The following is an 18,665-nucleotide window of genomic DNA, read 5'->3' as shown; positions in this document are numbered from 1 at the left end:
AGTCTGAGAGAGTGAGTCCAGAAGAGAGGGGACATGGGCAGATGATAATGGGTCAAAGCTAGTAATTTAAAGTATGGTCCTAATAGTTATGTCAGTCCTTCCAAGGGGTGTCTGGGTCCCTGGGGCCCCTTCCCGAGGCTGGTTAACACGCATGCTGTGGACAACTAGCTCTGCTGCCCCAGGGTCACTGATTCCGGGCTCCAGGAGCAGGGCAGGGACAGTGGGTGTCCCCACCCCAGGATGCCAGGGTCACCTGTGAGAGGCCTTTCCTAACAGGAGGGAAGGAGGGACTCCCCAAGGCAGAGCCCTAGCACCTCACACTCAGGACAGAGGCTCTCCTCCACCCTAGACCCGAGCTCGGGGACCCTCCTGGAGAGCTTGGAATATTAGGGTGTGCAGAGAGGTGTATTCATTTTTTCCCCTTTTTTTCCTCTTTTACTGTGGTGAAATATATATAAAATCAAAGTTACCACTTCAACCTATTTCAAGTGCACAAGTTAGTGGCATTAAGCATATTCCCATTGTTGCATGGCTGTCACCACTATGATTCTTTCTTAGAGACGTCAAACCTGCTGATGTACACCCCACTGCTCCTGCGGGCTCGAGGATCTTGTGGGCATTGTGGCTAAAGGGTTACAATGTACTCTCACGCAGAGGCCCCCGACCCATCCTCCTCAACCAGACAGCAGGCAGCAGGTCCACGCTAACCCTCCCCAAACCCAGTGAACCATCCTAAAGGGCAATTAGTGGCTTCATACAACTCACTGTTTATTTACTCAAAAGAGCTGTGGCATTCTCTTCCAGGCTGCTCTGTTCTATTGTGTAAAATGCATGTTTGGGACCTTTTAAAGTGTGTGTTATTTACCTGATAGACTTCAATGGCTTCTCTGGAGCCATTTAGTTTTAATGGGGAAATTAGAACTAGGGCGGCTTTTAAAAAGCTGATTTTTAGACTTGACAGCCTGTGTTTGCTCATGATGTTAATGCAGTCAGTTGTGCTAACAGCCCCCACAGGGCTGCCCAGGACACGCATGTGGCCCGCGGGAGCAGCAGTGAAGCCAAGGGCATGCGCTTTTGTGAGTATGGATGGGTGTCATCGGCCTATCAGCCAGCAGAGTGCTGACTAAGTGGCTCAGATTTTTTTCTTCAGTCACAAACACATCTCTACCAGGGATCCCCCATGTTAGCTGAGAATCACTGCTTGCTTTTGAAATAAGGATTATTTACTCTGAAATAATAAAGTGAGACTGACTCTTTGGAGATCAGCTGGAAAAGGTGTCTGGAAAGGACCCAGGATGGCTCTTCTGTGTGAAGGTGGCTGGAAGATGGTGTGGGAGAGACGAGGGACAGCCTCCTTGCGGGCCTATGTGAGGCTCACCTAGGTCCCAGGAGCCACATTTGGGTTGTAGGGAAGAACAGGCTGTATCAGAACATATGTTGAAATATGGATGGTATAAGCAAAAGTGAGGGTAGTTCTTGGGATTTGTTGATATTCATTTTTTTATAATGTCAATATAAAAACAGGGCCCATACTAGTAATTATTCATGGTTTCATATATTAAACCCAAAGTCTAATATTTTTCTCGCTTGGTTTTAAAACCTCTTGCTAGGACTTAAATCAAAGAGTATCTCATGGTATCTTGAGTGGCTTCTCTTAGCGGTGTGATAGAGTAATTGCTGCCCTACGGATGGATAACCAACATACTTTCTCTATTTATCACGTCATTTCGCCTGGGCATAGACCTAACAAGGAGGGCATTAATATCATCCTGTTCATGCAATTCAGACTCAGATGGGTAAATGCTTCCCCGAGGCAAATTCTTGCTCAAGTTCAAGGGTTCAAAGTCCCATGTTTGCTTCAAAATGTCCTGTGAAGAGGGAAAGCTGGGCCAGTGATTTGGCCATTTTCCTTCTCCCTCCTTCTCCTGAGAGCAGAGCTGAGTGATAGTTCCAATTCTTGGTCTTTCTTGTTGGGAAGGAATGTGGGAAGTCCTTGCTGAGCAGCCGTTTTGTGTAAGGTACTACCCAATACTCAAGACGTGAGTCCTGTTCTCCAGTCAGTTGCCAAGGCCAGACACGAATACATAAAGCAAGCAAAGGCCAGGAGCAGGCCTCTGGCAGCAGTGATATGAGGTGCTGATGGAGTAGGAGCTGTGGGAGGCGGGTGAACTGGTTATTTAAGGTTTCAGTGGCAGATGAGGCTCGATCCCACATCTGAAGTGCTGTGTAGCATAAGGCGACCCTTGCCGACAGCCCTGCAGTGGTGGCTGCTGGAACGACTCTCGGACACCTTTCCCTTTGGATGCCCACAACCCAGAGGAAAGAAGTGCCTGCTGCCCCCGGCTCAACCCCAGAGCCTTGTCTTGCTCAGGCCATCTTCTGGCAGACAGCATTCCTGGGTCACCCAATGCTGCACACCCTTCACCCACTACTTCAAATGTCTCCCGCTCCCCTTCCTCTGTGCTCTGAGGGTCCCTAGCACTTTGCCCACACACCTCCGGTGACCCTTACTTCTCATAACCTGATGAGAGAGGGTGCTACTGAAGCAGCCAAGAGCAGTGACTAGAGTCAGGCCACTCTGGGGCTTTACAGCTGTAATACTGTGGGTAAGTGATGTGTTCCTGGAAACCCAGATTCCCTAGGATTTTAGGGAGAGCATTTAGAAGAGGAAATGAAATAAGGCTTCATTGAAAATATCAGCTCTTTAAGGCTCTAATGCTGAATTTCCCCTTCCTGGCTGGGTGGGTTGTAGTGAGGGTTTGGTGATGTCTGTGAGAAGCTTAGGGTGGTGCCTGCACATGGCCACCCCAGTGAGGCTGATGACTGTGGATGCACCAGTCAGCGTTCTGCACACACAGTAGTCATGCGTATGCTTAAGTCACCTCCCCCATGTCGTAAACTCCTGGACAGTGCGACACACCTAATAAACATTTGTGTCTTCCAAAGAGGCCAGCACCATGCCATACCCACTCAGGGTAAGGGGCTCAGTGCTGTAAGTATGCACTGGGTGAATGCCGGAAAATAAGAATGAGTAATTGGTGGAGAGCATTTTAAGTGGTGCCAACAGTACAAAGCACAGAAATGAGAAGTGGGGAGGGGAGTGAGGGAGGAGCCAGAGGTCACCTGGCCCCACCCCACTCCATGCCGGAAACCTCTGGCATCACAGAGTTCTCTTTTGGTTACTGGTTTCTAATGTAATTTCACTCTGATTTAATGGTGCTGGGTGAAGTATTTTCTGGAGAATTTCTAGCTTACTTTTGGGCTGATTTTCTAAAAAGAATTCCAAGTTTACTCTTCTGCCTGTCTGGCAGTTAATGGTGTTTTTCTGTTCTACAGACTCTTATAGGCATGGACACCTGCTTGACTCCCTTAGTGAGGAGCCCCTGACCATCCACCGCTGCTCCAGGGGTGCTCTGCTGCAATGGCAGACACTCAGAGTTTCCGAAAAGTAGGGGAGGGGGTGGGGGAATGGGAACAAAGGTATTTTCTGTTTAAAACCAAGGATGACTACCATTTGACCCAGGAATTCCACTCCTAGGAATTTACCCTAAGAAAACAGGATCACAGATTCAAAAAAGACATATGCACCCCTATGTTTATTACACTATTTACAATAGCCAAGATGTGGAAGCAACCTAAGTGTCCATCAGTAGATGAATGGATAAAGAAGAGGTGGTACATCTACACAATGGAATATTATTCAGCCATAAGAAGAAAACAAATCCTACCATTTGCAGCAACATGGATGGCGCTAGAGGGTATTATGCTCAGTGAAATAAGCCATGGGAGAAAGACAAGCACCAAATGATTTCACTTATCTGTGGAATATAACAACAAAGCAAAAACTGAAGAAACAAAACAGCAGCAGACTCACAGAACCCAAGAATGAACTAGCGGTTATCAAAGGGAAAGGGATTGGGGAAGGTGGGCGGGAAGGGAGGGATAAGGGGATTGAGGGGCATTATGATTAGCACCCATAATATAGAGGGGGCAAGGGAAGGCAGTATAGTACAGAGAAGACAAGTAGTGACTCTATAGCATCTTACTACACTGATGGACAGTGAGTGTAATGGGGTATGTGGTGGGGACTTGATAATAGGGGGAGTCTAGTAACCATAATGTTGCTCATGTGAAACCTGAGTATAAGATTGTACATCAATGATACCTTAATAAAAAAGACAGAAAACATAAACAAAAACAAAAACAAAAAACCCAAGGATGCCATGGTTTAACTACAAAACATTGGTCTTAGTTCATTCATTCGTTTGTTCTTTGTTTTCTTTCATTCATCAAATAACTTTTTGTGTCTCCTAATTGCCAGGAACTGTGCTAGGAGTTAGGGACAAAAAGAATGAAGCCAGAAATGTTAGGATTATGATAACTGTTAACAGGAATAAATAAAGGATGAGTACAGACTAAGTTATTTGTTAGAATGCAGAATGTGGCATAAGCCACCTGTCTCCGTGCCCTTCCATGCCTGCCTTGTTGCTATATGATGGAGGATGAGAGACCCTACCTACTCATTGGAGTCAGAGGCCCTGGAGTCTAGTTCCAGCTCTGCTGCTTGCTACCTGTGACCTGAGTGAGTTGCACCACCTGTCTCAGGCTCAGGGTTCCTATCTGTGCAAATGGGTCCTTCCCACCTCACGGGGTTTGCTACGAGGATCATAAAGTGAGGCAGTCAGAGTGACAGTGCTTCTAAACTCTAAAGCTCTTTAAAAAGTTTTTATTTACAGAGTATACCAAAAAGATGTGATTTTAAGGACTCCCTGGTACTGGAGAGACTAGAGACTGCCGTGGGTCTCAGGGTGTGGTGGTAACATACCCTCCAGTGTGCTGCTTTAGCATACCCAGTGCTGGAAATTTAAAACTTTCTCAGAAGTCCCTCATGCCTCCTTTTGGACCGTTAAAAAAGAGACCACATATTAGCAGTGCATGGCAGCTGGGACTCTCCTGTCTTGACGTCAGGGACATGGTGTAAAATGCTACCCAGGGGGTTTCACTTCTGTGCTGGTGGCCACCCCCCGACATGCTCCCTTTGCTCAGTTGAAGTTGTTCCACTTGACCAGCAGTCAGGAAGCTGAATGCCCACCCCGCATTCCCCTCCTCGCTATGGGGCCGTTTCCGGTCCTGCCTTAGGACAAAGATCAGACCCATGTGCGGATAAAACTCCTTCATTTTAGGCTGTACCTCACTGACTCAATTTCATTATATTCTCCCTAATGGGGAGAGGAGATTTGATGGATGAGATTTATTTGAGGAAGGGCAAAATCGACAGCAGCAAATGAATGAGCCCACAGCGGCCTTTCTCTGTGCAAACTAGTGCCCCGGACAGTGAAGCCAGGAGCCAGGCCGGGGCCATGTGCTCAGCACCGCCACTGCAACAGTGCGGCGCCCTGCAGCCTGAGCCCACGGGATGCGCTCAACAAATACTCGTGACATAAACGAATAAAGCAGTGTCAGTTGTTTGGATTTCAATATAAATGGATCTTGGACCTGGGATATGGCCAGATGGGCAGACGGGTTACATTGTGGTGATGCATCTCCAAGGCTATAAAAAACACAGCCAGCTCTGGAGTGGCAGGCTGACATTGCAGCAGATGATCGCACGCACGATTTAACCACACGCCGTTCCTGCCCTCCAAGTGCCATCACTTCAACAACTGTTTTCATGTTGGCTTTCTTGCTCATTTCCTTTTTTTTTTCTTTTTTTTTTTTTTTTAAATCGAACACATTTTTTCCCAGCATCTCCTGTTTCTAGCTGAATGTGATTTATTCATATGAAATTATGCTCCATTTTTATAAAACCCAAGTTACTGCAAATGAGGCTTGAGGTTTTGCAGCAAATATTAATTCCCGATCTGCTGCTATAAAGCATGGCTGCTTGCTCTGCAGCAGCTCTGTTGCCCTGAGACAGATGGAAGCAGTCCAAGGGTATGATTAACTTCTTAGTCCTGGCAATTTCCGAGTGATCCTCTTGCCCCAGATTTCAAGATTGACCTCCAGCTTCTCCACACATGCACAGTTGCTCAGCTTGATAAATCACACAAATCCCGTTTTTGATCACAGTTATCTCCTATTTACTACTTATGAAGGGGAGTTAATCACATTCAGAGGCACTTCATATGCGGCACACATTTCCTTCCTTCTCCCGACAGCACTTTGCGTATTTTCCACATTATTGGTGACAGGGCAGCTTCCACAGTGCAGTGTGTCTACATTAAAGGAATGAACCACATTCCTACCTTTAGGAATGAACCACAAGCCCAGTTATCCCATTCTCCTCTGCCTCTCTCTACCCCATCTGATACAATAATCTGTAAGCAGGCAAACCCTTGGGAGGCACATTAGGAGGAGTGGGTAAGGAGGAAGGACTGTGTACCTTGACAAATGGAGGTTTTCTTATAATTGGCTTGTTTACCTTGTTGAGAATTGTACTTCCTCTTCCTGTCCTGGTCTCCTGCTTTCTTTATGATTTGGGGCACCAGTGGGCCTCTGGAAGGCCAGCTGACTTTTCAAAGGCATAAAATGGGCAGATGAAAAGTTCCATGGTCAGCAATAGAAAGGAATAAAAATTGTGCCATCCTGTCCTCACACAACCTTCCCCACATTGCAGGACGGCACAATGGCCTGGACATGAAGACCCAGTTTTGACCTGTGGTATGCTTTGGCTGTTTCGGCTGAACCATACAGTAGGCAAACCAAACAAGGCCGAAGGTTTTCTTTGGGGGTGATCACAGATGCTTTTTAAAGGTAGGTAATGGAAACATCACAGTTTTAATTTATCAAGGTGGTGTATTGATTGCTGAGGACTCACTGCAAACATATGGTATTAATCGCCAGATACTGGGTTTCTGCTAGAATGCCTATTTAAACCAAGAAAGAAGAGAAATGAAAAAAGAGACAAGAGGACCTTTGGAAGAAATTCCTTTCCTTTCCTGAATATCCTTTCCCTTCTGACATGCCACAGGGAAGAAATTTCTATCTGCCCTTAGAAGGGCCAGGATTCAAGCCTCAAAGGCAGGCTTTCTTATGGAGAAGCAGAGAACAACTAAGGACCTACTGTCCTCCTATAGTATAAACTCACAACCCCCCATGACTGCCAGTCAGCCAAGTCTATGCCATCATCAAGGTGCACGTCTTGAAGCAAAATGGCTCTCCTGAATCCAATGTCCTTGTGTTCACCGGGTACTCAAGACAGTTATAGAGCTAAATGCAAGTGAAATGGGTCCACAGGGGAGCAGACATCAGGGCACGGAGACAAGGAGCCTGCGGGTGGCATGGCTGGAGCCGGCGTGGGCTTTTCTGTTCAACTCCAGGATTGCAGAACTCAGGGAGCACCTTTTAGGTCTGAAAAATGCTCTTGTTTTCTAAAAACGAAAGTGCTGCCAAATCATTGTTGAATTTTATATCAAGGGGTGACAGGCAGAAAAAGTAGTTTAGGAAAACAGAGTAATCTGTATAAATGAATGTGTAATAGATTAACATGAGGCTGTAAGTAGCCAGAGATGTTGTGTTAGAGATATTGGGCTAGATCGCCACCTTGGCAAGGATGGAATCTTCCTTCTGTTCCATCCCTATGTTGGGTGGTTCCTCTGTCAGAGTATCAGACAAGTCCTTTATACTGGATCAGTGGTATGACCTGGAGTCCCAGTGATCCTTTTCTAGAAAATACTGGTTTGTTCAGCAGGATTAGTAATGTGCTAGAAAAGGACATCTCTCACCTGTTAACATTCTCTAACTTAAAAACTAGAAAATAAGAATCCAATTGATTCAATAGGTCTTTTAAGTCCTTATTCTGAAGAAGAGTTTAAGATTGTATCTCCAGATGATTACAGATGTTTCTCATTTATTTAAATGACTCCTGTGGCCCTGAATTAGTGGTAAACAGAACACAAAGAGCACAGAGAAGGCAGCTTTACACAATTGCCTTGCTAGCATAGCAGACAAAGTCAACTCATTAATTTGAAATGAGCCAAGTCCCCTCAGTTTTGAACAGAAAAACTGTTAGATTTAAGGGGAAAATGCTACATTACATTAGAAGGTTGAGAAATTCACAAGAAAAGTAATGACAATGGGGATCCCCTGTGTCTCTAGGGAATGGACTTCTTTTTCTCACAGTATTGTGCACTTAGCAGTAATCAATAGAGGCAAAGATGCCAGCTTACTAGTTGACTATTGGGCTTCACAAGGGGTTTTAGTGAGAATATCAGAAAAAAGTCAAAAGGAATAGTGTTGCTCATCATTAAAATCCATGTACATTTTCTACCTAAGACAGAGTCCTGTATCTTTTGGGAAGAAGCCTTAGGATGTATTAGTCCTAGTTTCTGATGATGTTTCTTCGTATCTGCAACCATGTCTTTGAAGGGAGTCTGCATTTTCCTAAAATAGGTTTTGACTCATTCTACCAAATGTCATGACATTTATGTCTGCATGTGTAGCTTCACTGAAGTATAAACTGTATACCACGCAGTTCACTCATTTGAAGTGTGCAGTTCAATGTTTTTTAGTGTATTTACAGGATCGTGAAACTATCACCATAATCTAATTTTACAACATCTTCAGTACCCCCAAAAGGAACCTCGTAACCATTGGCAAGGACATAATATTGTAAACTGAGAGCTTCCTCATGCTTCTCAATGCATTTTGTTGAAGGAGTCACTTACTTAAGAAATCAAAGGGAAGAAATAAATATGTAGAGGAAAGGAATTAATGTGTCAGATTTTAAATGTTTTGATCCTGAGTCTCTTTTCCTTCTACCAATAGACTCCGAAGCAGTATAGTTATCAGCTTTTGTGAAAATCCCAGACATGATTCCAGAAGACCACGTGGCAGCCACTCGGAGAGCATACAAGCTAGTGGGCTGTCATGGAAGAGCTTTTCAACTGAAATGGAAGTATTCACGCCCAGTCTGCCACTATGGAGAAAATGTTTTCACACATGTGGACAGAAAATTTGCCTAAGTGACAAATTTTACCTTGGAGAGGCACAGCACCGAGCTAATTACACAGTCAGTTATTGCTCATTCCAAGAAAAAAAAAGACACTTCGGGAAGGAGGGGATGATGGTGATGTCAGCTAGTCAATGCCAAGGTGCTCACCAGCCAGCCAGGGCCACATCATCTCCAGATGGTTCTAACACTGGCAGAACCTCACTTGTGGATAGCAACAGAGACTTCACCTTTACCTACCAGTAATTCTTTAAGAAATACACACACACACACACACACACACACACACACACAAACATCTCAGGCTTGTGAGTGAAGAATCGAAAACGAACCAAGACAAAAAAGGGCTCAGTCTGTTCTAAAAAGTACCTTTTATATATCCCTGTTCAACTATCTTCATATACAGTCTTTCAGGCAAAGTGGGGTGTGACTACAGCTTGAGTGTGCTTATTTATTAGGTTTACGTATCTCATTCAATAACACAAGTCAGAAAAAAACCAAACCGAAGCAAGGGGTAGAAAAGTCAGGGACTCAGGACCATCAACTGGGTTATGCACATAAAGTTTTTCAAGAGAGAATCTCACCAAAAGACAGCCAGCTCCTGGTGAAATGATATGGAAAAAAGTCTGAAGAAAACATCTCAAAATACATGAAGTACTTATTGCTGAAAAATGAGCTTAGATCTCAACCAGTTCCAAAGTTCAGAATTTACTGTGCCATTCAGGCCTTCTCCTCTAAGTTTCTTGTCTCTTGTGTCATTGCACAAAAGGGATTCTTCATACTTTCTATGAAATACAACAAGGCGATTTTTGCAGTAATAAACTCCACACATGCATGACAAATCCAAGCATGCAAAATGTTTAACATCCCAGTTCACAGACACTTTAGGGACAAAATCCGATTATGAATTATATGGCACAATAAATAGGGCTCAATGTATCATAAAGCAATTTATAGTTCATAAAAATGACAAAATGTACCTGTCAGACAGAGCGTGGAGAGCAGTTCTCTGGGCTGCCTGCTGGAAGAAAGGGCAGAGATGTTTATTTAGTATTCTGACTTTTAAATTATGTGCTCAATCAACACTTTAAAAAAACCTGTGTCACATACATTTCTTGCCATGTGGCCAAATATTAAACTATTAGCAGTAGAGAGCCCTGTCATGTTACGAATTGAGCATTCCTGAAGTTAGCTGAGGTCCCTGAAGGGCACTCCTGCCACCAGGGGGCGACCTTGGGGAGGCGCGGGTTCCGGACAGATGAGCTTGGGCAGGTAGGTCTCTGGAGACCTGGAGGGGCTCACAACTCTGTCATTTTTACTTCCTGAAATCACTTTACCATTGCTTTATTCTACTTTCCTGTAAGAAAAAAGATCTGTTTGGTTTCTTTGTAGCTTCTTTCCCAACAAAGGTATAATTTTTGACCCAGTTATAATAAATCTTCAGATTGAAAAGTCATTGCAATTGGAAATTGAAATACTGACTGGAAATACAATGATATGAGATTTTTGATTTCTTTTAGGCATAGCAATGATATTGTGGCAATTTTGGGGGCTCTTTAAGAGATTCATATTGAAATATTTATGGGTACAATTATATGACGTTGGAATTTGTTTTAAAATAATACAGTTGGAGGGTAGGGCAAGTGGGCTGGCATATAAATGAAACAAGCTGGCCTTGGGTTGATTACTGTTGAGGCTATGTGCTGAGCACATTGGGGCTTTATTTTATTATTTTGAGCATTTTTGTATGTGCTTTAAATTTTCATAATACAAAAAACAAAGAGAAAAAAGAAAATGATAAGGCCTCCATTTCTCCATCAGATTCTCCCAGTTGTGTATTCACCTCCTTTTGTCTGCCTATTCTGTTTTTTTCCATGTGCCTTCTATCACTGAGCTCTGAGACTTTGAAAGGCAGAGGGCATGCTTTGTCCTCTGTCTCAGAGGTCATAATTGGCTGGGGGGTGGGGGTCAAAGCATGGCCTTTAAGACCAAGGCTTACTTGGGTGCCCCAGGAAATAAGAAGTGCATACAGCCCATTTTCACCTTGTACACTATACATATCAAGCTCCGTGTTGACCAGGGACACCAGAATGTTTCCCACCCTATTCCTCATTACACCTAAATAGCAAACAAAATAGAGTCTTCAGATTAGAGAAAAATGACACATGAGAACCATGATTCCTATCACAGAAATCCAATGCACCCTGGTGAGAGGTGCATGTCCTGAGATCAGTATGTGCACACTATTGCACTGGTCTCCAGGATGGATAAGAACAAAAGCAGAAGTCCTTGTCTTGGAGAAACTCAAACCCTAGGTAGGAAATCAGAATAAGGTCCAGGATGACCTGAGGATGACATAACATGTGGATAGAAAGATTAAGCTAGGACAGCGTTAGGGAGGTGGCGATATGAGTGTTAACTGACGGTTGGTGGACCAGCAGCTACTTAGACAGTGCTTGGAACTGTTAGCAGATACTCAGTAAATATATTCTAAGTAAACATCAAAGGGATGAATCCTTTCCACTGAAATTTGAGCAAAACTTTAAAGACAAGGAGGGATGTGGTCAGGGAGAAGAGGCTGGACTTAAGGTTGCCAACAGAAGCCTGTCCAAGCCTCTGGCAGTGGTTTTCAGCTGGAGCACTCCTGACCCCCAACCCCAGGGGTCTCTGAATTGAGCAAAGGGGTTTCTTCATGTTATATTCACTATTGTGAATTATTATTGAATTATTATTGGCAGTTAGTGCCTGGGGCCAGGGATGCTAAAACCCTTCAAAGATTAAGAAGGTCCATTGTACAATGAGGAAATGTTCTCTTAAAATGACAAGGGTGTCTCTGTGGAGAAGCACTGCAGTAAAATAGGAATGAAAGATCTGAGAGAAGCTACAACGCATGTTAGCTTCTGGGTCTGGTCAAAGGAACTGAAAATAAATTAATAAGAGGAACTCAGATAATTTCCACAGTGACATTCATTGATTTAGGAGAAAACATACAATCTAAACTGGGAGACTGGGAGATGTTCTGCCATTCATTTATATTATGGATTGAATCTGGCCCTCAGCCTACATCTTGGTTTCATAATTGCCCTTTCTTTCCTCGAATGGGATGATGAGGGAGCATTCAATGTCCAGGCTACTGGGGACATCTAAGCGGTTACTGCCCCCACCTTCCTTCCCAGATTCCAGGGAATTAAGGCCCAAATGACATATTTCAGTGTCATTTCTCAGAAGAAGCCTGAGGAAGAATGGAGACCAGGAGCCCACCCAACACCTTAGAGGAGGGGCACCTGCCCCCTTTCCCCTCACTCCCTGGCCTTTGTCCTCCTAAAGGGCTGGCCCAGGAGCACATTCCCAAAAGCCCCCAGCAGGTGATGGGCAGCCATTCTTGTCCCCAGGCTTGTCTCCTAGAAGGTTCTCCCATCACCACGGTGGCTCTCACTTTTGGCAGCCATACTTGAAAATAACTACTCCTGACTCTGTCTGGCTAACTATACAAGAAGCATTTTGAACTCCCCCAAGGGAAGATGGCATGCCTTACTAGTACGGCCTCTTAACATCACCTCAGCAGGAGGTATTGGAGACTGCCTCTTCCTGGAATAACACAAATCATACGACATGTGACAAAAAGTTCAACAGAAATCTTGAACACAGCATCTCAGGTTTTCCCTAGCCATGGCTGCCCATATTTTATAAAGTTCAAACGCTTCCCCCTGATTTTTGTGATCAGGAAGCACAGTGCTTGTTGATATGCAGCTTAGGAGAAAATCACTTTATGAGCATAAGCAAAACAAACAGAAAAAAGGAAACTCAGCCTCTCAACCATCACTGAAGTAATGCATCCCAGGTGGGGGTCCCTAATGAGAATAGCTATGTAGGTCAAATGTTGGCCAAGTCCTCTAAAACAAGCTGAGCTGGAAGCCTGGAGCGGGGGCTGCTTTCCTTTAACAGACAGACATGATGCTGGGACCAAAAGGTCCTTTTCGGCTTAGACATCGGGCATCCTGCCAGTCGCTAAGCAATGTCTTTCTGTGATCCTAACTCTTCAATCTGTCCACACGATGGATGTTACCACATACTTAACGCTGTGCTTCGTGGCACCACTGACTCCCTGCACCACTATTTTTAATGTCTGGTTTTGACTGTGCTATTTAATTTGCCGTTACTCTACACGATTAAAAACTTTACAGAGAACAATTCAGCATTCACCAAGGAAGGAGATCAGAGTATATTCAATATTTTAAATAATTCCTTGAGGAAAAAAAAAAGCTTTATGGCATTAGATTAAAATTGTATGTCATATACCAAAGCAAAGACCACGAAATCTTTTTACTGCCTCTTCTCTTACAAATACTTGGCTTTTGTACACTATTTTGTTTTACTGTTGGAAAATAATAAATAAACAAACATGCGAGTTAAATAGCAGGAAAAAACTGACTCATGATTGAAACCTGAAAAACTACTTGTAGTAAAACTAGATGAATTGCTCAATTTCCTTCTTTCAAGAGTTGTACATTACAACAACCATATTCTTCTCTTCCTAAATCATCATCTCCTCTCATAACTTTCCTCTTATTCAGGTCTCAGTAAAATAGGTTGAGAGGGTTAAGAGAATGCCTCATTGATCTTTCCTGAGCTCATTACTCATTCGTGGATGACTCTGAAGCGTTAAGTCTATGAGACAAAACACATTTCCTCCCAGAAATAATCATTTTCCAGGTTCTCCTTTCTCTGTCTTTATTACAGCACGCTCGCCAGGAACCTAATCAGTAGACATGCAGGTTTCAGTGTATGCTAAATGAATTACCAGTCACAGTCTGTTATTGAAGGGAAATCAAAGAGGAAATTAAGTGCCCTTATTGTAATTGGGTTGAGCCAAGAACAAGTTCATGGATACTCGAGTGGGGAGAACAAAGGGAAATTCAAAAGGGTTCCAGAATGATTCAATTTCTTCCTTTCTTGATAGAATCAGAACTGACATGTGGATAACTCTGTAATGCCATCTGGGGTACCTATTCCGTGCAGGTACTGAGCCCCAGCTTGGGTGACAGTCAGAATAAACAAAAACCTCTCCATGCTGCCCTTAGGGTGTAGAGGTGAGTCAGATGTGAAAAGTGAAACACCCACAAACGTTCTAGATTAAAAGACAGGGTGCTATGAAACAGAATGAAGGGGACCGCATTTGGCATGAATGGTCAAGGAAGTCTTGCTAAGTAAGGTGTAACAAAGCTAGTGCCTGGAGACAAAGAAGAGTTACTGTGTCAGGGAAATGGAGAGGGTGGAAGGAAAGGCTCCAGGCAGGGCAAACAGTCTGGGAGTACGGCCCAGATCCTGGTTCAGCTGAAGAACTATAAGGTCACCATGGAGGACTCATAGAGCAGTGAAGACAGTGGCAGATACCAAGGGCTTCTGAGGTCAGGTTGAAGATTTTGGACATAATCCACAGGGCAATACAAAATCATTGAGGGATTTACATTAGGGGAAGTTGGGTGAAGGATATATGGGGCCTGCTTGTACATTCTTTGTATCTTCTGGTGAGTCTACAAAAATAATAATTTTAAAAAAAGAATAGGCATTATGATTTACATTTTTCAAATATCACTCTGGGTTCTGTGTGGTGAATGGACTCGGGCAGGAAGGGACCAAGTTTGAGGGTGTTGCAGCCATCCAGGCAAAGAGAAGGCATGGCAGCCCTGGAGATGGAGCGAGTCGTGTTACACTTTGGAGGCAGGTTGAGGGAATTGGTAGTTGATCAGATATGGGAGACCAGCGGAGGCAACAGGAACGAGTTTGAGGTTCCTGGTTTGAGCATTGGTCTGGATAGAGAGCCACTGATTGGGACAGACAAGATTGGTGCAGTTAAAGGTGGAGTTTAATTTTGAGACTGTAAACTTCAAGTTGCTTCCTGGATGTTCAAGTGGGGATATTGAGTAGATAGTTGGATACATGAGACTGGAGCAGTGAAATGCCAATTAAGCACAAAACATCAGTAATTTTTTGCAAATAACAGTCATAAGAAGAAGATACATGGCTTGATTTTCTGGGTCTACATTTTGCTATCATCCTAAAAGAAGTACATTTAGGATTCAACTGGTTAGAATGCATCTTTCTCCGTCACATATGAGTAACCTCTATTTCATGCTGTAGCATCCTGAGAGTATTAACAGTATCAGCTTGTTATGGTGACAATGCAGGGTTAGTGATTTTAATCATTTTGCTGTACCTGTGTTAGGACATTGTATCCACATTCAATTACTCATATAAATGCCATCATAGGTAGTGTTAGTTCATTTGTGTTTTGCTGCTAGTGAAGCAGGGTGTGTAATTTAGATTGAACCATGTACCTTTATAGGAATTCTGCCTGTCAAGGCCTTACTTTTTTCTTGCCCTTCTTCTTCAAGTAGAGGGTTACATTTATCAATTTATTTCACTGTTTAATTTCCTTCTACATCTACTAACACATTTTAAGTTTCAATAACTTAACTCTTATGCTGTTGTTTTTCATTAGTCCTTACTTGATGAGACTCTTAACTTTTTATGTTGTGAGCTTCCACTTGTTTTTCAACCCATTTAGTAATATTTGCAAGACAAAAAAAAGAGTCTTATTCTCTTAAGTTTTCACTCTGTTATTAAGAGTACTTTACATTTTCAGATTCCTACAAATGCTGTCTAGGAAGCACTTTGTTCAGGAGACTTTGGTCTTGTCCTGTCCTCTGCAGGGGTGAGGTGAAGTCAGGGATGACACTGAAATTTATCATCCAAAGAAGAACCTTTTTGGGGATGAGAGGGGAAGCCAACCAGATGGGGTCAAGGAGAACAGGAGAAACCCTGTCTTCTGGGCACTCCAGGCTGCACACAAGCGCATGGCTGCTCTAATAAGGCCGACTGTGCAAACAGAATTAAGATCAGGATGAGAAGCTAGAATTTCAGGGGCTGAGGAACTTGTCAGTAAAGAAGGCAAACAGCTGAACGGGCCGGCAGAGGACGGATCACTCCAATTCTTGGTTTCTCTGAACGTCAAACCAATGCCGTGCCCTCCTCCCGTTCGCTTCCCAGAGTTCCTCCGCTAGAGAGGTTCTGCCTGTAGTCTGAGGGCCTGCTTGTCCTTTTTCCAGGTGTCCCCTGACCACTCATACCTGCGCTGACCTCCTCCCGCTGCACTCCCCACAGCAGGGCGTGAGTTAGTGCTGTGCTCTTTTCTTTCTCGAGGATCTGCCGTCTCCTGCGTGAGGGCGTTGGTCTTGGCTCCGCAGGTGCCTCGAAGATCACGGACGGGAGACATCCTGGCTCTTCCAGAAAGACCTTCGGGTGTGAATGCACTTGTGGTGTGACCAGGAGGTAAGATACGAGCAGGCAGCTTCTGGGGTTGACAGATTACTACTCTTCGCCATGGCTCCAATCTCAGAGGTATGTTGAAACACTTCTTTTTTTTTCTTAGCTGTGCATTCTCTTACTATATTACTTTTTAAAGAAAACTAGGGTACACTTTCCCCTTTGGAGAAAAGTTTGACTAGCTGTTTTTTTTTCCTCATACTGGGTTGCTTAGATTTATGTGTCTACCAGAAATTTGATAAAGGCAGAAACAGACATTTATCAAGCACCTATTACATCCTATGAAAAACACTCTAAGGTTAGCACGTAAAGCTTGCTTGGATAATGTTATATCATAATTTAGATCCTGTTACCAACTGATTGATTTGGGGGCCTTGTTGGAGGTCAAACTGTCAGTGACAGTCCTGTTGGGCAATTCAAATCTTTCAAGAGGGGTTTTGTTTTCATTGAGCATTTCCAGGACATTTTACTCGCTAGAGGTACACTGTGAACAATTTGTGACATCTACCCCGTGGCCCCCTCTGCCTCAGGCCCTCGAGGCATGTGCCATCACAAGTGAAAATCTAGGGGCAGCACTAGGAGTTTAGGAGAAAGCAGGGAAAGTGTGGGGACCATGTGAGCACATGCCATGGGGTCTGTCCCCTGGCTACGGGGACTGACAGCAGACTCCCTCAGAGGGGCTGGGGCTCACTGAGGGCCTGGGGGGGAGAAGCCACCTGGAGGATGGGCCACGCTGCCCACCACATAGGCAACCTTCCCGGCCAGCAGATTCCTAGAGGAGATCTGTGGGGCAGGGTGGGAGTGGCGAGAGGTCAGTCTGAAATGGAGGGATGAGGATAGGTAGACCCTGGACATGCAAATGAGCTATCAGTGTTCACCACAGTGGTTGGGGGGCCGGTCACGGGGGGAAGTAAGCTGGGTGATATCCAGCCTCAGGCCCAGTCGTGGGGAGCAATTTGTGCTTCCAAAGATGTGACATCACTGTCCCTAGACAAGCAGCTGCTTCTACCTGGGAAGCTGGACACTTACCCCACAAAGGGCCAATCTTAGGGAGGCTAGACACCAGCTCCTTGAGGACAGGAAGTGGGTACCAGTTACATTATCGAATAACCCTTGGAACAAAGTCTACCCGGTAACACAGGGTGCATAAGTGCTTGACAAATACAATGTCACCCGATGACAGAGCCACAACGGTGGCCCTTCTGAGCCCTGGAGGGATGATGAATTAGCCTTTACCTTATTCATGCATTCACCTCAATCTCATCCCCAAAATGTTCTGTGTCAGATGATGAGAACTAAAAACTGGCAACTGGGCTCTAGTCTTTAGCACGGATGCTGAAGTTTATGTGAGCTTCTTTCACTACAATTGCAGACCAAGTATTCCTTTGTTTTGTTTTGTTCTCTTCTTAAAGGAAGGAACAGGTGGCATTTTAATTTTAAACAGGCACCATCCTTCAATGTTAATTACCCTTTTAGGTAAAAGAATTGACAAATCTTTGCTGAACTATTATGTCAAAAACCAAAATGGTACCTCTTAATGAAACTGCTTTCCTTACAAGAAATTGATCTTTTTCCTTATTGTGTTTTTTAGTAAAAGTTTCTGTCAATGTACTGAACAAGGGACTACTTGTGACCCCCACTGGACAGGTGGTAAGTTACCAGTCTCTAACCTTCTGTTCCACACACACAAATACTTTGTCCTCCTAAAGAATAGTTCACAAAGCTCCATCCCCACTAATCACAGCCTTGGTTACTCATGTCACCTTTGTTCTCAAAGTGCTTCGACTGCTTTGGGAGACAGATGATAGAGTTATACCAACAACAATATATAGCATCTAGCCCAAAACCTTCAGATTTCCAACTTCATCTTCATTGTATGTATGTGATGCACAGTTAGGGGTGTATGTTTAAATTTGAGACCCTCAATTTTCATTATAATTTTCAATTGTCCAGTGGTATGTATGCACTGTAGAAAAAAAATGGGTACATGCAGCAAGCGAAAAACAAATGAAACCCAACAAACCAAAACAAAAAACCTCCATCTCACTGCCAGGGTGACAGCCAATATCCGCAGTTTGGTGCAAATCTATCTCTGTTTTACATGTAACCCATATAAATCAGGGCTGTCCTGGGGCCAGTCTGAGCATGGGGTTGCATCAGAGAGAAACGTGAATATGCTATAAGAGCCTTGAAAAGTGAGATTAAGTATCAAAGCCTCTGGACAAGAGAGGGTCAAGGGGAGACAGACTACAACACACCATGAAAGGCCCGGAGGATCTTCTTAGCTGTCTTCTCTAAGTCCCTGTGCAGCTGCCCTATCTGTCTTCTGTCTTCTCCTTGCCTCCTCCTCTCTCTCTCCCCAAATCCTCCAGACCACCACTCTCCCTGC

The 18,665-nt window shown here is 44.1% G+C and overlaps 1 protein-coding gene across 4 annotated transcripts in view; it reads right to left on the bottom strand.

Moving 5' to 3' along the window:
* Positions 1–18,665, bottom strand: part of AFF3 (ALF transcription elongation factor 3) — a 519,828-nt gene that overhangs the window by 89,829 nt on the left and 411,334 nt on the right. For 3 of the 4 annotated variants that reach the window (XM_037020011.2, XM_037020012.2, XM_037020015.2), the window contains one exon: positions 9,931–9,971. In XM_037020011.2, the coding sequence (XP_036875906.1) occupies positions 9,931–9,971 (41 nt within the window). The remainder of the gene's footprint in view (positions 1–9,930; positions 9,972–18,665) is intronic. The other variant, XM_073239775.1, reaches the window with a different exon arrangement.

This window comes from Manis javanica, chromosome 1 (assembly GCF_040802235.1).
Source record: "Manis javanica isolate MJ-LG chromosome 1, MJ_LKY, whole genome shotgun sequence".
Lineage (NCBI taxonomy): Eukaryota > Metazoa > Chordata > Mammalia > Pholidota > Manidae > Manis > Manis javanica.
Note: the sequence above shows the minus strand (reverse complement) of the source record. Positions and strands in the feature narration are given on the sequence as shown.